At 42.3% G+C, this 21,248-nt stretch overlaps 1 protein-coding gene across 1 annotated transcript in view; it reads right to left on the bottom strand.

The window, feature by feature from the left end:
- LOC126470840 (heat shock 70 kDa protein 14-like) overlaps nucleotides 1–21,248 on the bottom strand; it is a 213,947-nt gene that overhangs the window by 25,883 nt on the left and 166,816 nt on the right. Inside the window, exons 6-7 of the mRNA XM_050098855.1 lie at nucleotides 12,637–12,895; nucleotides 2,305–2,520 (exon numbers count right to left, since the gene is read on the bottom strand). Coding sequence (XP_049954812.1) covers nucleotides 2,305–2,520; nucleotides 12,637–12,895 — 475 coding nt within the window. The remainder of the gene's footprint in view (nucleotides 1–2,304; nucleotides 2,521–12,636; nucleotides 12,896–21,248) is intronic.

Here is a 21,248-nt window from a genome sequence, read left to right on the forward strand (position 1 = left end):
TGACACAGGGATTATATCCCTGTGGCAGACCAAGGCCCAATCCAAGCACCCAGCACGTTCTACCCCCATCACAACCACTGCATCTGCCACAAAACAGCATTGGCACCATTAGTCTATTTTTGTGTGTGTGTGTGTGTGTGTGTGTGTGTGTGTGTGTGTGTGTGTGTGTGTGTGTGTGTGTGTGTGTGTTTTATACTCTAACTCTTCAATGGATAACTACAAAAGTCTGCAAGTGTTCTTTCTTTTGTCTGTGCCTGTCAACATCCCAACACTTCTGCTTTTCATCGAGTGGTCTTTAATCCCAAAGTTTAAGTTCCTTATGTGATGTAAATTTCAACAATTCCATTTCAACAATTCCATTTCAACTAGTTTTCCACTATAATTATTAGCTTTTTACCTCCTTGTATGAAATACCCTTGTTTATGACAATGTGAACGTAAGTTTTCTTCTTGAAATATAAAAATGGATTGTTATCACATCAAGGAATTAGTTATATTTAAAAACAAAGATGATGTGACTTACCAAACGAAAGCGCTGGCAAGTCGATAGACACACAAACAAACACAAACATGCACACAAAATTCTAGCTTTCGCAACCAACGGTTGCTTCGTCAGGAAAGAGGGAAGGAGAGGGAAAGACGAAAGGATGTGGGTTTTAAGGGAGAGGGTAAGGAGTCATTCCAATCCCGGGAGCGGAAAAACTTACCTTAGGGGGAAAAAAGGGGTATACACTCGCGCGCGCGCGCGCACACACACACACATATCCACCCGCACATACACAGTCACACAGTTTTGTGACTGTGTGTGTGTGTGTGTGTGTGTGTGTGTGTGTGTGTGTGTGTGTGTGTGTGTGTGCGCGAGTGTGTGCCTGCCCTTTTTTTCCCCCTAAGGTAAGTCTTTCCACTCCTGGGATTGGAATGACTCCTTACCCTCTCCCTTAAAACCCACATCCTTTCGTGTTTCCCTCTCCTTCCCTCTTTCCTGACGAAGCAACCGCTGGTTGCGGAAGCTAGAATTTTGTGTGCATGTTTGTGTTTGTTTGTGTGTGTATTGACGTGCCAGCGCTTTCGTTTGGTAAGTCACATCATCTTTGTTTTTAAATATATTTTTCCCACGTGGAATGTTTCCCTCTATTATATTCAAGGAATTAGTTATATAGTAATATCTACATCTACATCCATACTCTGCAAGACACCTGATTGTGTGTGGCGGGGGCTACCTTGAGTACCTCTATCGGGTTCTCCCTTCCATTCCAGTCTCTTATTGTTCGTGGAAAGAAAGATTGTCAGTTTGCAACTGTGTGGTCTCTAATCTCTCTGATTTTATCCTCATGGTCTCCTCGCGAGATATACGTAGGAGGGAGCAATATACTTTTTGACTCCTTGGTGAAGGTTTGTTCTCGAAACTTCAACAAAAGCCTGTACCGAGCTACTGAGCGTCTCTCTTGCAGAGTCTTCCACTGGAGTTTATCTATCATCTCCGTAACGCTTTCGAAATTATCTGACTTAAAGAAAAAAATTCAGTATGTTCTTTACATGATGAACCAGAGCAATAGTTTTAAAATTCAGTTTATGTTAAATGGATCACAGTTTTCATTTAAATTATACAACTTATCCTGAATCTGAAACTGGTTTTGGTGAAGCATGCTAATATCTGAAAAACAGCTGTTATCAGGAAACGGAAAGTATAACAAGGAAGAAGCCTGCAAGCATTATATCAACCACTCTATGTTGCTGCTAACTGGAGTTTAATTTTAATTTCCACAACTGTGTGGAAATTAATTTTTATAACAACAAAATTGGAAGAAACTGAATGAAGAAATTTTGAGAAAAGAAGAAAATGAAGCTCACTGCCAACAAAGCTTAACATGATCTGAACTAACACCAACACAGGAAATAATAATAATAATAATAATAATAATAATCAGGTTACCTTACATTCGGAAAGCAGTTGCACTCAGGGACTGTTATATTAACTTGTAAATTATAGACTGCACCAATTGGTCATCCTTTTTAAATTTTATTATGCAGAACTACTTTTCGGCTAGAAGCTAGCCATTCTCAATGCACTGTTATTTTCACTCAAAGGATGTAAGTCCCTGTTGATCGGGCTTCACCCACGAAATCTAGATCTGTATAATAAAATTTAAAAAGGATGACTGATTGCTGCAATCTATAATAACAAAAGTATTTACGCACACCAACCATTCAAAACCACTCAAGAAGTTCCTAACTGGTGATCTTCACAAGGAGATCATGTGATGATATAGGACTAAATCAGAACTACACTAACTGAGTTCCTTACCTTCATAAAAATTGATTTTGTTGCAACTGGGATATCATATGATAGATGATCACAACCTGGGTCAAATGGTTCTTTCAGATAACTACCATGCTTCGCAGCACCCAGGGCAATCAGTTCATCAGGATTTACACTACATAATAACTCTGAATTGGGAAACATTTCAGAGACAGATTGCTGAATTATTGGGATTTTCGCAGATCCACCGCACAGGAGCACCTAAAAGAAATATTTCAGAATTCTGTAGTACACTCATAACATTAGTAGAAATAAGAGAAGGTCTGAAAAGTTAAATAGACATACAAGAGGGAGCTTATGTAACGAGTAACATAAATCTTACTCTGGTCAATATAGTAATTCTTAAACAATTCAGTAATTTGTAATCAAACAATGGAAACTCCAGAAAAGAATATCAGCAATGTAGGAAAAGACAGATTGCTACTTACTGTGAAGAAGAAACAACAAGTTGCAGACAACACAATTAAAAGACACTCACTTATAGCTTTTGGCCACAGCTTCATAAGTAGAAGGTAAAACACACACGCACACACACACACACACACACACACACACAGCCACCATTTCCAGCATCTCGGGCCACAATGCTTACGGTAAGTAGCAATCTGTCAGTAATTTGTAAGCTACGTATTTAGCATAACTATAACAGAGTCATGCTGTTTCACTTTATGGATCATTCTGTCCCAAAACTGACGCAGAACAATATATTTCAATAACCAGGTGCTACAATGATGCATCCGTCAGGAAACGAATTCTTGTATACAAATGTTGGAAAACAATAGCGCGCCATCCACTAAGACAAATCTCATACAAACATTATACAAAATCTCGGGCAGAACCATGGACGTATATTAAAGGTGGATGATGTACAAAAAGTGCAAATGGATGATGAGAGATTGTTCATTTACTTGCTGTACAAAAATAAGAGAACGGTTTGCTTCAATTTGTATTTCGTCTTCATTACAAGAAAACGGAGACACTAGTATCTGAAGAGATCATAACAGAGGTGAAATGATATTTAAGTAGCACACTTTGTTTGACAGAAACAGCTTTGTGCTTCACAAGTGAGTCAATGGAGGAACAGCAGCAATGCTATACAATTTGCAATATGGTATCACTTATAAATCCTCATGCTCTCTAGAGACAGCATCACAATAAGCATGTGCAGTGCAACAAAGAACAACAATTGTATGATGCCTCTTCCCCATATTTTGACTCGCTGAACAGTCAATCACACATTTATTTCAAATTAACTATACCTGTTACCAATAAGGATGAGAACAGCTTCATGTGTAAGACATCTCAAAATATAAACACAAAAGGTATAAATCTGACGGAAAAAACTACTTTACAAGACAAATAAATGTTAGTTTGAGTTGATATCTTCCTTCTAAACGAAGCCCAGCAATCTACGTACATCACAAAAGACACAATATACAGAATATACTGTATGAGCTACAAAAGGTACATGGCCTAGCCAAAAGAGCAGCCAATTTTCCTTTATATCAGTGTCAATGTGTGCTGGATGTACATCAGTGCACATGACCATTTTGATACATGTCATGGCATTCACACAGCAAACTTTCCACAGGGTATCTACTGTAGACAGTGGAATAAGTCTTATAACATTGGAATAGAACAATTATGGAACACACAGATCTCTTACAGGGTGTATACGGGGACAAGGAGAAAAAATTCCTGGATCTCCCGGTGAAAAATACATTTTCTCCCGTGTGAAAATACACTTTTTCCCTGTTAAGTGACATTATACTTTCCGTCAGAACTGTAAAACTTATCAATCCTTTGAACGGATATGGTTTTATACAGCAGCATAGAATTTCTCAGCACTTTAGAAAATGACACTCAGGGGGAAAAAACACGTTCTGGGAAGATCTTTGATGGGCAGCAACATGTATGCTGCATATTTTTGTATTAAGAAAGTATAAATTCGAATTCCACCAAAGGAAAAGTTGATGGCTTAAGTTAATATCCATAGTGTTGCTACACGAAAAGCAAAGCTTTCACATAGAATACTTGTCTCGAATATTAATAAGCTATAGGAGAAGCTAAGCTTTCACATATAATGTTGATCTGTTTAGTGCATGTTCCACTTTAAGATACATCACACAAATACGCCAGTAAAATTTTTAATACCGACATAAATCTCTGCTCTTCTGGGCTCAAAATTCTTCTAAATGGCTCGTTATCAAAGAGTTGATTTTTAAATGAGAGCAAACACTCTGCGATTTAAGAAATTCATTGTACATTCTTGCACATAATTCCTTTTGCGTAAAAGGAAATTTACTTTGAAAATTTCGCTTTTCGAACCGAAATTCTCAATATTTTCCTGCGACCTGTTAAAAATAGATTCATTTCAGCAGTTGCCAGAGAGCACCAGATAAGAGGCGTCACCACGCTTGCACAGCTACGGTGACGTAGGAAGCCCGTATCTTCGTACATGTAAAACATTAAAAGATCTTTCTTACATTATGTCATAAGAGAAACAGGACATCAGAGGACACATCAAGAGCATCTGAAGTTCGTGAACCATACTAAAAAGCATAGTTTGACTTAAAGCGCACATTCGCATGTCCAGATTCCCAATGATGTAGGCCTCAACCTCATATTAAGCTTTTCAGTGTGGTTTTCAGGATGTAAATTTTCTTGGAGTACCAGTACTGTATTATCTCATGTTTGGATCTTTATTATGGCATAATTCCGTACGTGCTAGAAGATGGAATCGTGCACTTGAAATGCAGTGAACAGTTGAAACTAGCCAATGGAGTGGAATTAAACACTGTGTGTCAAATAAATTTACTGCCTCAGCAGGAAAGCTTAATAAAAGCCAAATTTCTTTAGAAAACCGACAAAAATAACTACACTGTTCTGCAAGGTGATTAATGCTTGACTGTCAGAAAGGTGGAAATAAAATAAATTCTGATACTAGTAACACATTTTAGCCTACCATAATTATGTGAATGTATTTTAATTCACTTGATAGCTCCCAACCACAGAAATCCGTCTAGTTTTCATTTGACGTGAGAGCAGTAAACGAAGAGGAAACACAAAAATTACTAAACGTAAACACATGTCACGTGGAGACCCTCCACTATAGCTCAGACTGCTGTGCACACATAAATAAAAAAAAAAAAAAAAAAAAAATTCAAAAAAGTTCATTTTGTAGCACACATCTTTCTGAAGAGTCTGATACATAAAACATATATCTGAGAGGAAATGTAAGAGATGTTATTTGGTCTTAAGTGTGCCGAAGTGCAGTGCCACGCCTCTTCAAACAACATTCTTATACCACACATCACTGTATTTCGCTCTGTGTAACTCAAAGGTGTATATTTTGTAACGAATCCCATCAAACTATTTCAGGACTGTGGAAATTAAAATTCCTGTAGTGTCTCTCCTTCTCCCAGTCAGCCGGTTTGACATTCTGCCCCTCTTATTTTTAAAAAACACGCAATTAATACTGGATGGGATTATTTGTAACCAGGAGAACAAGAACTCTTCACAAAATCAGGACTCTTTATTACCTATTAGCTAATAACTTGCTCTTCTGTGTGACATAAAATTAAATATAGGATACCTAAAACCAGTAAAGACAAGAGACATGCAAGACAGTACACATTTCTTCAATCCTTAGGTCCTAGTGATTTTTCTCTCTAATCTTGCTACAGCTTTACATGGTGTGCTTTCCCTTCTGCGAAAGAGCTATTACCTCATCAAAGTTTGTCAAACATTTTGCTACATGATAAATCGAAATGTCATCTAATACTGAAAAAGCTGTTAATACAAATAGCACCCAAGAATGGTGTGGTTTCTCAATCTAACTACATCTATTTTGTCACTGTTTCCTGGATAAAATGAAACAGGCCATTCCAATACTGCAGCAATTGTAACACACACCAAATAAGGAAGACTGTTTTGGCAATAATGATCATTTTTATATTACAGCAATATAATTCATGAAGTAGCAACACAAAATATCTATTTTCCTACTACAATCAAAAAGCTTTATGTTAGGAACTAGTTTCAAATTTCATTCATATGCTCCAGTTTCATGCACGAGAATAAAATTTTTGTATGAATTTGGAATCGTCATATTCTTCCATAATTTGTGTGATGTCCCCATTTCTTCTCCTTCCTCGTACTAACAAACAATCTTGTCATCACTAACTCTGTAACTATTCCTACTACTGTCAAAACTCATTCTCCGTTTAACTTTACTAACCCTGCCACAATCACTGGTTTAGTTATCCAACGATTATTCTCCGGTTAGGTGTTAGTATGTGTTCGTACAATGCATTTTCCGCACTACTCCCAGAATGGAACTTAAGCAGCTGCTAGCTTGTGACTACAACTGGCCCTGTCTTATGTAGCGATGTGGCCAAAAATTTTCCGTCAAAATTCACTTTCTTGGATACACCGAGAAGATAATACATAATCTTTCTTACCTGTTATTCCTGTTAGTCATTTATTTCAACTCTGGTAATCTGAATCTATGGATTTTGCTAGTAATTATAACAACGCTGAACATTTGCAAACCAAATCAACCACATAAACAAGCAGCAGTTGGCATTCACCGGTTCGGCTTTATTCCGCTCAGCTCGTATAGCCCCGTCCCGTTTTGTCTGGAGGAAAGTTCATGTCTAGATGTGATGAGGATTCCCCTGGCAGAGATATCACGTACACTATGCACGCATTCAAAAATCAACTTAGAATGTGTTCAAAAATGTCCAAAAACCAGCAGAGGTGCATTTCAAAATCATATGAACAATCGACAGACCGACGTGCGCTGGATGCTAGGTGCTTTGTAAAAGAAGGTTTTTTCCCCCTCATGAATATGAATCTGCCCTCTCCCCCCGCAATTGTTGCCTGGTTCAGATACAACTGTTTGCCGCCCCCCCCCTCCACTAGATCCAGGACTGCTGCGCACCCGTGAATGTGGCAGCTTGGGCGCGCCAGTAAAATTTTTCCAGGTACCCCATGTGGCTGGTTGCTGCTACTGCTGCTTGCACAGCCAACAGCCACATTCCTGTAGCCAGAAGCGGGAGAAGGTATTACTCGTATGCGTGTGCATGAGCCCGCTTGTAACTGCTTAAATGAATCTAATTTAAACAGTTGTGACGTCACACTCATCGCAGGCAATTCGTTGTTATGAAGCATTGCATAGTCTTCCTACAGCCTTTAACACATTTTGCTGTTGACAGACGCTTGTACGTGCACTGTGTTATTTTATATGGCGCATTTCGTTTGCAATTTAAGTTTTATTTTCATTTTTTTCTCTCGTTCATGTTTTAATGCTGCAGTATTATTCTGGAGTAGCGGGATACAGTAATATCCTTTGTTAGAGTATTGGTTCTTACCAGTCAAAGTTACACAAATTTAACAGGAAACTAAAACAACGAAAAATTTCCAGAATTCTAAAAAATTCCCTGGTTTTTCCTGGTTTTCTCCCGGATGAACAAATTCCCGGGTTTTTCCCAGATCTCCCGGTTGTCCCGGGTCGTATACACCATATCTTACAGATTGGGGAAAACAGCAACAGTATAGAAGATGCCAACATAAAATATGTTTAAGATCAGGTCAACTGCTTTTGGAATGGCAAGGGAGTGACAGACTGTCTGTCAATGCCAGTGTCAGCTTCTGACATGAAGAACCACTTTCAGGATTAAAAATTTGTGAAAAGTGGACTCTATAAATGACAACTGATGAATTGTGCATTACCAAATGTGCTCCACATCATTGCCCTGGAAGAAGATGGCAAGCAGATATTTTGCCTGCTTAAAGGCAAAATTCATGGAAATCCCTGGAAATTTAATTACTGTGTAATTCTTCCTTTGAATCACATTGATATGAAATGAAACCTTGTGCTTGCAGTTTAGTATGGAATCAAAGTGGCAACTGATGCAATAGCACTCATTGTCCTCCTCAAAAACCACAAAGAAAGGAAAAGGAAGATAATAGATTGCAATGTAGCGTTCATTGTAATTAGAGAGAGAGAACACAAGCACAGATATGATCAAAATGAGGAAGGAAATAGGACAAGCTTTTCTGTAACGAACAATCCCAGCAAATGCTATATCTATTTCAGAGGGGGAGAGGGAGGGACTATGACAACCCTAAATGTGGATGGCTCGATGTCGATTTGAATTCTGGTCCTTCTGAATATGAATCCAGTGTGCTAACTACAGTGTTCCCTGGTGCAGGGTGGAGTGGCTACGAGCCAGCAAGGTGCAAACAGGCGACGGAGGCGAGGTGGGAGCCCAAGAGGTTCCAGGGAAAGGCAGCTGCAAATCTAACAAGTTCTTACATTGAGGCATCTCAGCTGCTCGATAGACTCTATCAGTGGCCAGCTGGCCACTGAATTCCACTGTGCTGGCTGCTCACATTCCACACAATACTGATGCGGCTTTTGCCCCGAGCGTTTGCAGCATGTTCTTGACGATGCTGTGTGGCCCCGGCTGACACTCAGCTGAGTCACAGTAGGGGATGCCTACCATGTGAAGATGCCTAGTGTGGATACCTGCTGCACTCTGAGCAGTGGTCAGCCATGCTACTGGAGATAACCTGGTGTAGTCCACTGCAAATTGGGACTAATTGTGGGGAGGGACTTAGTGTATAGAGCTGTTGTCCATCTGTGGCCTCAAGCCAGTGACTTTTTATTGGCAGGTCCACGTGGTATCCTCATTTGGCAAAACCCTGTCGCCCCAATTCGGCTGCAAGACTAAGAATAAATCCATTACAAGAATTACTTGTACTTATTGTCAATAGCAGTGCACCATTCATTCATGCATATGCAGCACTATCAGTCACGTATCCAAAAAAATCCACTGCCACTGTCAGTTTGGACAACTGCCTTGCCCTTTGCTGCATTAGTATATGCAGTACTGCTGAGTTCACTGTTTCAACAAGCTAACCTACATCAAAACACTGCACTGGCCTTGTTGAATTATTACAGTGACAACATCCCGTGCTCGCCTGCTTTCATAGCTGTGGCAATGCACTGCTCAGATTTACTCTAATATGGCCATACATAAGAGTTGAGATAAACATGGGTATTTTTAAAAAAAAAAAAAAAAAAAAAAAAAAAAAAAAAAAAAAAAAAAAAAAAAAAAAAAAAACCCAGTGGGTCAAATTTAGTTTGTGGGTTTTCTTGTTTTTTCTATTTTTCACATTGACGATAGTTCAATTAAAATTCCTATTATTAACTTATTCAAAATGTAACCAATTCTTACAATTACTTTATTAGGCCCCTTTTCTTGCCCTGCTAGCACTGCATCCATTGAGAGGATCTTCTCCACCTACTGGCTTGTTTGGTCAAAATTAAGAAATAATTTAGGAGAGAAAGGACCTGACAAATTAGTGAAGATCTAAAAACATTCTGCATGCTTCAAAAAGAATGTACTTTACATTCATTATTAAAGTTTTTTTTCTGGTAGTGTACATCTTATTTATCTGTGTCTCTTATATTGCAAGAAAAGTTAAATACAATATTAATTAAAAAATTCTTCCGATATTAAATAGTTGCCTTTACTACATACGATAGCTTTTTTGAATTTGAGTAAGGCTAACTATATTGTGTTATACTACTTTACAAGCACCCCCCACCCCCCCTTACACACACACACACACACACACACACACACACACACACACACACACACGAACAAGACGCACCATTTTCATATCACACTACTTGTTTGTACAAATTACAAATAAATTTTATACCCAAAACAACTAGCAAGTTGCTGACGTGTTAGATACGGCATCAAATCTTTCTTACTAAGCTGCTTATTGCTATTTGCTTAGAAGTCTTCTTTTTGCACTTGTTTTCACTTCTGGCAATTTAAACCTTCATGGCTTGTCCCAGTGCTTCCTTTTTTCTTAATCCTAAATTTACACCTACTCTGCATTCACACTACAAAGTTATACTCTCACTCTCTCTTATGCTCTATGGATCCAGTCTACTAAAACCTGGAGTATTGGTGGTTTATGCTGATGACTGGCTCTCCACCTCAAAAGAATAAAAGCTACACGCACCAGAGTCAGAGCCACTGTAGCACTTGGTACTGCAGCACTCACAATCATTGTCATATGTCGTCATCCTTCTCTGAAATGCTCTACGTGTTGCATTAAGTGCTTGGCTGAAATGACCCCTTCCTGCACAGCAATAAATCATTCCAGGGAATGGATTAGGTCAGGTTCTAGAGTTTGATTAACAAATTTTACATTCTGCATTGGTAACAACTCTAAAGGCACATGCGGCAATTACAACTTTGTCTGTGAGATGTTCAATTGCACAATTCTTGTAATTGTGGCTAGTAGATGGAAGGTTCACCCTATGTCGCATGTAGTAACATTTACTAATAACCTACTTACCTTTTTAAAGTTCAATCCGTCTGGCCTCCATGAGCTTCCCCTGACTTCTATGTATTCCAAAGGCTCAATACGTGCTCACAAATCTTCTGCACTGAGGAAACTTTATAATCTTCTCACACCATGATGAGCTGCTATGCAATTACAAGAGGTGGTTTGCTAGCCTCAGAGCATACAGTGGAGCTGATCATAAAAGGTTTGGTGGCTAACACTATTTCCGCATGATTGACTGCTTCACAGGTTTTCATCTAGAATGACTGAGCATACTGACACATCACACAACCATAATCAACTTGAGATCACGCAAAATGCACTATAAAAAAAAAAAAAGAGCTCTTAAGTTCTGCCTACTTCCCATATTCTGTGACCAACATATCTAAAAATACTGAGCGCTTCCACAGTTCACTCATTTTGCTTTCTTACATACAGCAGCACAGCTTGCGACAGACTAATCGGAGCTGAAAATCTTGACAATTGAACTGAAGCAGCTAAGACATATGAACTAATATTCTCATTTATTTGCCTTGCACTTGCTGCTGGTATACACTAGACAGCAATACTCATGGTAAATAAAAGAAGAAGTGAAGATTAGGGTCTTATAGCCCACCAATGACAAGGAAGTGAGAGTACGAGCTCAGTGTATGCAGGTATCGGGAACGAAATAGCCCACATCCTTTTCAGGGGAACCGTTCTGGCATTTGCCTACATTTATTTGGAGAAATCACAGAAGTTTAAATTTCACACTGTGTCCCGGATGGTTCAGTGGTTACTGCACCTGTCTAGTATGCAGGAGAGCCCAGATTTGAGTCTCGGTCCAGTACACATTCTCGCTCATCGCCACCAATTCCACTTAACGTCCTGCGGCAGCTGACAGCAGTTATCCCCCTTCAATTTACATATAATTTTTCATAGCTGCAGATTCTGCACCGTGGTGTCTGTTCTTTTAGGCAAACATTATGCATTCACATATTTTGAGAATTTACACACACACACACACACACACACACACACACACACACACACACACACACACAGTGTTTCCTAACAGGAAACATAGGTAAGTGAAAAGAACTGGAGAATAATGTAAAACCACCACCACCACCACCACCACCACCACCACCACCTTGCATCTGTGACATACAATGAAGAGCCAAAGAAACTAGTACACTTGCCTAATATCGTGTGGAATGTGTGGTTCATCCATAAAGGAGACCAAGTATAGAATACTAGTACAACCCATTCTTGAGTACTGCTCGAGTGTTTGGGATCCCCACCAGGTCGCATAAAAGGAAGCATCGAAGCAATTCACAGGCAGGCTGCTTGGTTTGTTACCAGTAGGTTCGATCAACAAATGATTATTACTAAGGTGCTTCATGAACTGAAATGGAAATCCCTGGAGGGAAGACCACATTCTTTTTGTGAAATACTATTGAGAAAAGTCAAAGAATCAGCATTTGCTGCTGACTGAAGAATGATTCTGCTGCCATCAATGTAGTACATTTTGCTTAAGGACCATGACAATAAGATAAGAGATAGTACAGTTCATATGGAGGCACGTAGACAGTTGCTTTTTCCCTTGCTCTATTTGCAAGTGGACAGGAAAGGAAATGATTAGTGTTGGTACAAGGTACCTTCTGTCATGCACCATAAGATGGCTTGCCGAGTACGTATGTAGACATAGAGCTTGAAAATTCAACTGCCTTGAATCACTGACACAGAAGAGCAATACAGTATAATAAAATAAAAAGAAAATTAGAAATAGAACATGAGCATTATCACAAGAAGAAACACCTGACTCAGAATTGTTACGCAGTGCAAAAAGGAATGGTAAAAGGCAGGGTTGGGGGCACGGAAGGGTATGAGGGATTGGGGAAGGGATGGAGAAAGGGTGATGTTGTAAAATGGTAGTAACTCTACCAGATGACTCACCTTGTTTATGTCTCTGCAATCGATACCTGCTTGGCTCAGTGCTTCTTCTATGGGGGCAGTGCACATTTTCACAGCTGCACTAATCAAATTTTCAAATCGTGCTCTCGTCACATTGTAGCTGAAGTCTGTTCCTTCGCACAGAGACTCAATAAAACAATGAGCTGTACTCATTGTGGACAAAATGTGTTTGCACTGCTCTGCAGCATTGTACAATTTAGCCATAGCACGCTGACTATCATTTGGATCCAGCTTCCATTTTCTGCAATAAGAAGAAAGTATTATGTTTAAATGGCCCACACATATTGAATAATGGTATCACTAGTCAGTGTTCCTTCTTTTATTAAAAAATTGGAAAGCGAACAGTTAAGGTTGTTATAGTAGTTTTTCACCACAACAACTGCTCAGTTTTTGATGTGTTCCAATAAGAAACTCTATAGTAGAATTAAGGGAACTGATAATTACATATCAAAAAGATAGATTACTACTCACCACATATGGGAGGTGCTTGGTGGCAAACAGGCACACTGAAAGAAGACTGTTTGACACTGTAAGCTAAAATACTAAGTCCTTTGTCAGATGTAGACAATCTCTCTCTCTCTCTCTCTCTCTCTCTCTCTCTCTCTCTCTCTCTCTCTCTCTCTCTCTCTCCTCCCCGCCCCCCTCCATCTACACACTATGGCCCAATGTCTCCACTGTTTAAAAATACACACATTTAGACTGTATCTCTTAATACATGGTGTTCTGCATTTATTGTAGCACCACAAAAGGCAGAGATGACAAAAAGGGGGAAAAAAAATGAAATGGCAAAACTTAATTGTGTGCTGGTTCACAGCCACCATAAGAGGCTCATACCAATTGATAAGACCCAATGATTTAACAGGATATTTAAGGTACCTAGATTAAAAGACAGCCAAGTCCATTTCTTTTGAACATGGACTTCCAAGCAGCATTAAAGCTTCCATAAAATGTGTACACGTTGTTAAGTAAAACGCAATAATATCCTTCAAAATCAATGATGAGTCTATTCAAAAATAACGCCAAAATTGCATTTCAATGCAAAACACCCAGCTTCAGAGACGATCGCTTCAAAAACTAGCCAACTAACTGTAAAGTTCTTACAAGTCCGTTATGCAGGAGACCATGTTCATATAAGCAGACACCTGACTGCACATGAGCATGGAAGACAGTGTTGTTCGGAAGTGGATTTTCTTTAGTTTTGAGTCTAAATATCCTGATATCTGTGACCTGATTTTATATAGGTTACAAACAAATATTCTGTTATGGAATATCATTCATATAAGTGATAAAAACATTCTCTTCCCTGGAAACGGGAGGGGGGGGCAGGCAATAGTGTATAGAACACTTGTGAGACCCATTATTGAGTACTGCTAGAGTGTTTGGGATCCACATCAGGATGGATTAAAGGAAGACATCAAAGCAATTCAAAAGCGTGTCGGTAGATTTGTTACCAGTAGGTTCAATCAACATGAAAGTATTGCAGAGGTACTTCGTGAACCCACATGGTAATCCCCGGAGGAAAGCTGGCATTCTTTTCCTGAAACACTACTGAGAGAACTTAGAGAATCAGCATCTGCAGCCAACTGCAGAACAATTCTACTGCCACCAACATAGCATCACATATGGACTGCACAGACAATGTAAAAGAAATTAGGACTCGTATGGTAGCATATGAACAGTCATTTTCCCCTCACTCTGTTTGCAAGTGGAACAGGAAAGCAAATGACTAACATTCGTACAAGTTACCCTCTGTCAGGCACCATTAGGTGGCCTGCAGAGTATGTATGTAGATGCAGAACAGAGGAGGTTGCAAGGTATTATGTTATTTCTTTCTCAGTACGGGAAATTTTAAAGACCAACATAATTTTTTAAATTTTCGTTTCTTCTAAAAATACCACGCAATGCCTGCTCCTAGCAGCTGACTATCTGAGCAATTTAGACAGAAGTCTGGCACTGAACATAATGTCCTGGCTTTGAAGGTGTCTTTCCTGTGGTGTTACCACACCATTGGCATTTGTAGCACCACATTAGATTGGGTACCTAAAGTTTTACTTTTAGTATAATAAATAAAACCTTGATGAGTTCTAGGATAGCCAACTGAATGTTACGATGAAGGCAACAGTTCTCTACAGTTCACCATTCACTTACATCATCAAATTCCTCTCTTCTGTTATGCTTCCGATTCCCCACTACTTTTTCAGTTCAGCAGTGTCAATGTCCATGACGTCCCTACAACTTACAAGGCCTTATGGTAGCTGAGGGTATCGTGTTTTTCTACTCCACAACAAAGACATTCTGACAAGATTGTGCCTTTCAACAATGATCAAAGTTCAATTTCCTGGTGCAGTTCCAGAGGGTTTTGGTGACTGCTAATGACCCACCCGTAACGTGGAGATATTTCTTTCGTCTTAGTTGGGATCCACATGCATTCCCACAAACAGCTTGGGTTCTGTACAGTCCACCCAGATAGAGAGCACTGACTGCCTATGTAGGTGTTATCAAACTACGGTGTGGCAGGTTCACCTGAGGTTACCACTAACGACCATTTCGCCTCAATGGTCATCCATCCCATCAGCACACATCTATAAAGTCTTTTCTTCTTCTTCTTTTTTTTTTAGAGAGAGGGAGGACATTATGTTTCAATTGTCATAGCCATGTAGTGTACCAATTAAGTAAACCTGGCACAAATAATGCTGGGCAAGCCAGTAATCAACAGACTGCACAAAGATTGGCCTAGTTGGTTGGTTTAAAAGAGTGAGGAAGGGACCAAACTATGAGGTCATCGGTCCACTGTTCCAAAGGAAACAATGCCACAAGGGTGAGAGTAAGACAATGAGACAAGACCAAACAGAATGAAAGGAAAAATGACAACGACTGAAGGTCAACACACTTAAATGGACAAAAGGGGACAAGAAAACCACAAAGACGCAAAAAACAGGTAGAAGATCTTAAATCAAAAAAGCACGTTACCATGGCTGGCTGACAATGAGGATAAAAAGGAAAAGCCAGCCACTCTGCAACACATTAAAACCCCCACCCTGAAAGCACGAGGGTGGAGGACACACAGGGATGAAGGACATGTGCTAAAACTTGGAGAAAATGATAAAACACACCCTCAAGAATAAAATGTAAAACTAAAGCTGCTGTTGAGGCATTATTGCCCAACACTGAAGGTAGGGTGCTGGGAAGGTTAAAAGTCCGCTGCAGAGCGGCGGAAAGTGAGCAGTCCGGCAAGAGATGGACGACTGTCATTTGTGAGCCACAGTGACACTGAGGTGGGTCATCACGAAGGAGGAGGTAACCATGAGACAGCCACGTATGGCCAATGGGGAGCCGACAGAGAAACACAGAGTCCCTGTGAGAGGCACGCACAGAAGTCTTCCACACATTCGTAGTTTCCTTAAGGGCACGCAGAGGCACGCACAGAGGTCTTACACACATTCGTAGTTTCCTCAAGGGCACGCAGCTTGCTGTGCGTACTGAGGTTATGTCATTCTGTCTCCCAAAGCCACAAAACCTTGCGGCGTAATACTGAGCTCAGGTCAGTTTCAGAGAAGCCGATCTCCATAAGCGGTTTCTGCATAGCCCGTTTAGCCAACCTGTCGGCAAATTCATTGCCTGGGATTCCTACTTTACCTGGGGTCCGGACAAACACCACTGAATGACTGGACCATTCCAGGGCATAGACGGACTCCTGGATGGTCACTACCAAAGGATGATGAGGGTAGCACTGGTCAGTAGCTTGTAGACTGCTCAAGGAATCAGTACACAGGATAAATGACTCACTTGGGCATGAGTGGATGTGCTCAAGAGCACGAGATATGGCCGCCAGCTCTGCAGTGAAAACACTGCAGCCATCACGCAAGGAATGCTGCTCTATATGTCCTCCGTGACCATAGGCAAAGCCAACATGACCATTAGCCATCGAGCCATCGGTGTAAACCACTTCGTGGCCCCGGTACATGACGAGAATCGAAGCTGCAGCCTAGATGTACACGACTGAGGTGTTCGTGAATGAACCTCAAGTGTAGGTGGTGAAGGTAACAACTGAAGTTCAGACAGAAGGGTCTGAACACGAACTGCAAGTGTAAGCCCTGACCTGGGCCGCCGATGCAGGAGATGAACCGCCACGGGCAGGAAAAGGAGACCGAAATTCAGATGCGCAAGAGAACTACAAACGTATGCAATGTAACTGGAGAGCAACTGTGCACGCCTAACCTGCAATGGAGGGACTCCGGCCTCCACCAGGACACTATTCACCAGACTCGTCCTAAAAGTGTCTGTCACTAGGCAAACGCCACAGTGGTGCACTGGGTCGAGCAAACGCAATGCTGAGGGTGCAGCCGAACCATAAACCAGACTCCCTTACTCAAGGCGGGATTGAACAAGGGCTCTGTAGAGCTGCAGTAGCGTACAGCGATCTGCACCCCAATTGGTGTTGCTCAGGCAGCGAAGGGCATTGAGGTGCTGCCAGCATTTCTGCTTAAGGTGACTGAGTTGAGAAAGCCAAGTCAATCGGGCGTCAAAAAACAGTTCTAAGAATCGATATGTCTCCACTACAGTGAATGGATCGACATTAAGGTGAAGTTCTGGTTCCAGATGAACAATACAACACCAACAGAAGTGCATTATACACGACTTTGCGGCCGAAAAATGGAAACCGTGGGCTAGAGCCCATGACTGCGCCTTGTGGATGGCACCCTGTAGGCACCACTCAGCAACACCAATACTGGTGGAACAGTGTGAAATTCAGAAGTCGTCTGCATACAGAGACAGTGGGATGGATGGCCCTACAGCTGCTGCTACACCATTAGCGGCAACTAAAGATGGAGATACACTCAATACGGAGCCCTGCGGGACCCCTCTCTCCTGGAAATGGGGTGAACTATGGGAGGCATCAACCTGGACACGGAAAGTATGAAGTGTCAGGAAATTTTGGATAAAAAAACAGGAGTGGGCCTCTGAGACCACACTTGTATAATGTGGCAAGGATATGATGTTGCCAGGTGGTGTCATATGCTTTTTGTAAATCAAACAAGATGGCACCTAGGTGTATGCATCTGGAAAAGGCTGTTCGGATGGCAGACTCTTGGGACACAAGATTATCAGTGTTAGAGCAACCCTGGCGGAAGCCGCCCTGGCATGGAGTCAGTAGACCACGTGACTCCAGGAGCCAACACAACCACAGACACACCATACACTCCAGGAGCTTACAAAGAACATTGGTGAGGCTGATGGTCCGATAGCTATCCACTTCAGGCGGGTTTTTACCAAGTTTAAGCATCGGAATGATGGTGCTCTCCCACCACTGGGATGGAAAGACGAGACGCACCAGATCCGATTGAAGATGACAAGGAGATGTCACTTGTAGTCAGATGAGAGATGTTTAATCATCTGACCATGGATTTGATCTGGCCCAGGAGCTGTGTCAGGGCAATGTGCAAGGGCACTGAGGAGCTCCCACTATGTAAATGGGGCGTTATAGGGTTCACTGTGGGGTGTAGCGAACGAGAGGGCTTTCCTTTCCATCCACCGTTTAAGGGTGCAAAAGGGGGGGGGGGGGGGGTTAGATCACCGAAGCAGAGCCTCAAGCATAGTGCTCAGCAATCGCGTTAGCGCCGGTTGACAACACACCATTGATGTTAATGCCAGGGACACCTGTTGGGATCTGGTACAAAAAAGACGTCTGATCTTCGTCCAGACTTGGGAAAGTGACGTACGGCATCCAATGGATGAGACTTATCTCTCCCAACACTCCTCCATCCATAATTTGATAATCTGGCGAACGCCGACAAGGAGCCGCTTAAAGGCTATGAGGTGATCCAGGGAAGGGTGCCACTTATCCTGCTGTAGAGCTCGCTGATGCTCCTTAATTGCCTCAGTGACTTCTGTCAACCACCTAGGGGGCATCTAAAAGAGCGAGGGATTGCATTTTCCTCTGCATTAACGACTGTTGTAGTCTCCTGCTCAACCATCACACCCATGTTACCCTGTGGGGGAGAGTCAATGGTGCCCACAGAGGTGAAAGTTTCCCAGTCCACCTTGTTTAAAAACCCATCTGGATAAGTGACCGTTGGCCTGATGCCAGGGCAGTGACAGGAAGATGGGGAAGTGGTCACAACTGCACAGGTCGTCATGTGCTCTCCAGTGGATAGATGGGAGACGTCCTGGGCTGCAAATGGATAAATCAATGGCTGAGTAACTACCATGAGCCACAATAAAATGTGTGGTGGCCCCAGTATTTACGAGGAAGAGGTCGAACTGAGACAGTAAAGCTTCGACATCACTGCCTTGGCCACTAAGCACGGTGCCACCCCACAAGGGGTTATGGGTGTTAAAATATCCATAAAGTAGGAAAGGTTTAGGGAGTTGATTAATCAGTGCAGCTAATACATTCAGGGGTATTGCACCATGTGGAGGAAGATATACATTGCAGACAGTTATTTCCTGTGTCGCCCTTATGCTGACGGCCTACTGAGTTTAGGACATAAATGCAAACTCCAGCTGACACATTATTATAGTTGCTACGGTTCCTGTAATATCCCTTATAGCCATGGAGGGATGGGGTCCGCACTGCCGGGAACCAGGTGTCCTGGAGTGCAATGCAGATAGCAGGTGTCAAGCTTAACAGTTGCCGTAGCTCAGCCAGGTGGTGGAAAAAGTCACCGTGATTCCACTGAAGGATGACATCATGAGACTGGGAAATCAGTACCCAGAACAATCACCTCTGGCCGTTATAACGGCCTTGATATGCCTGGGCATTAAGTCAAACAGAGCTTGGATGGCATGTACAGGTACAGCTGCCAATGCAGTTTCAACACAATACCACAGTTCATCAAGAGTAGTGACTGGTGTATTGTGACGAGCCAGTTGCTTGGCCACCATTGACCAGACGTTTTCAATTGATGAGAGATCTGGAGAATGTGCTGGCCAGGGCAGCAGTCGAACATTTTCTGTATCCAGAAAGGCCTGTACAGGACCTGTAACATGCGGTTGCGCATTATCCTGCTGAAATGTAGGGTTTTGCAGGGATCGAATGAAGGGTAGAGCCACGGGTCGTAACACATCTGAGATGTAACGTCCACTGTTCAAAGTGCCGTCAATGTGAACAAGGTGTGACCGAGACGTGTAACCGATGGCAGCCCATACCATCACGCCGGGTGATACGCCAGTATGGCAATGACGAATACACGCTTCCAATGTGCTTTCAGTGTGATGTCGCCAAACACGGATGCGACCATCATGATGCTGTAAACAGAACCTGAATTCATCCGATAAAATGATGTTTTGCGATTCGTGCACCAAGGTTTGTCGTTGAGTACACATTCGCAGGCGCTCCAGTCTGTGATGCAGCGTCAAGGGTAACCGCAGTCATGGTCTCCGAGCTGATAGTCCATGCTGCTGCAAACGTCGAAGTGTTCATGCAGATGGTGGTTGTCTTGCAAACGTCCCCATCCGTTGACTCAGGGATCGAGACATGGCTGCATGATCCGTTACTGCCATGCGGATAAGATGCCTGTCTTCTCGATTGCTAGTGATACGAGGCCACTGGGATCCAGCATGGCGTTCCGTATTACACTCCTGAACCCACCGATTCCATATTCTGCTAACAGTCATTGGATCTCGACCAACGCGAGCAGCAATGTAGTAATACGATAAACTGCAAGCGCGATAGGCTACAATCCGACCTTTATCAAAGTCGGAAAAGTGATGGTACACATTTCTCCTCCTTACACGAGGCATCACAACAACGTTTCACCAGGCAACGCCGGTCTACTGCTGTTTGTGTATGAGAAATTGGTTGGAAACTTTCCTCATGTCAGCACGTTGTAGGTGTCACCACCGGCGCCAACCTTGTGTGAATGCTCTGAAAAGCTTATCATTTGCATATCACAGCACCTTCTTCCTGTCAGTTGAATTTCGGGTCTGTAGTACGTCATCTTCGTGGTGTAGCAATTTTTATGGCCAATAGTGTAGGTCCTCAGCAGATGCGAGCATCTCCACCTCATCCCCAGATGCAGACCTTGTAGGTAGCGGTGGTGTGGGTGCCACCATAATTTCCTTGGTCATAGAGGTCTTCTTTGTGGACTTTCCTCTCTGCTCCTTGGGTCTCTCTGGCTGAGAGGGTTTCACTAATTCAGTCTCCGGGACTCAGGATGATTGTGAAACCCTACAACCAGCTACTTTTGGGCACTTCGGCCACTGGCGGCATCATCTTTCCCACTAGCAGAAAGCTGCGAAGGGAGTGACCCAAGGGATCCCTTCCTGGCGAGAGGAGCCGAAGAAGACTTACACTTCTCCAGCTGAGAAGTGGGGCTGGTGTCCCCGATGGTTGGTGGGGCAGTGCTCCCGAGGTAGGCGATGCGGGAGCAACAGGAGGGAATTGCCGCCCCCCCCCCCCCCCCCACCATCAAGGGGGCAGGTGTAGCCTTCTGGCTCCAAGAGTCGAGTGGAATTCGTGGAACTGATGGAGCTACAACTGTTTTCATAGCGGCAGCGTGTGAGGTGGTCATAGCCACAGGATGTAGGCGCTCATATTTTCTCTTAGCCTCAGTCCAGGTCAGTCAGTCCAGGGTCTTGTATTCCATAATTTT

Source organism: Schistocerca serialis, chromosome 3 (genome assembly GCF_023864345.2).
Source record: "Schistocerca serialis cubense isolate TAMUIC-IGC-003099 chromosome 3, iqSchSeri2.2, whole genome shotgun sequence".
NCBI lineage: Eukaryota > Metazoa > Arthropoda > Insecta > Orthoptera > Acrididae > Schistocerca > Schistocerca serialis.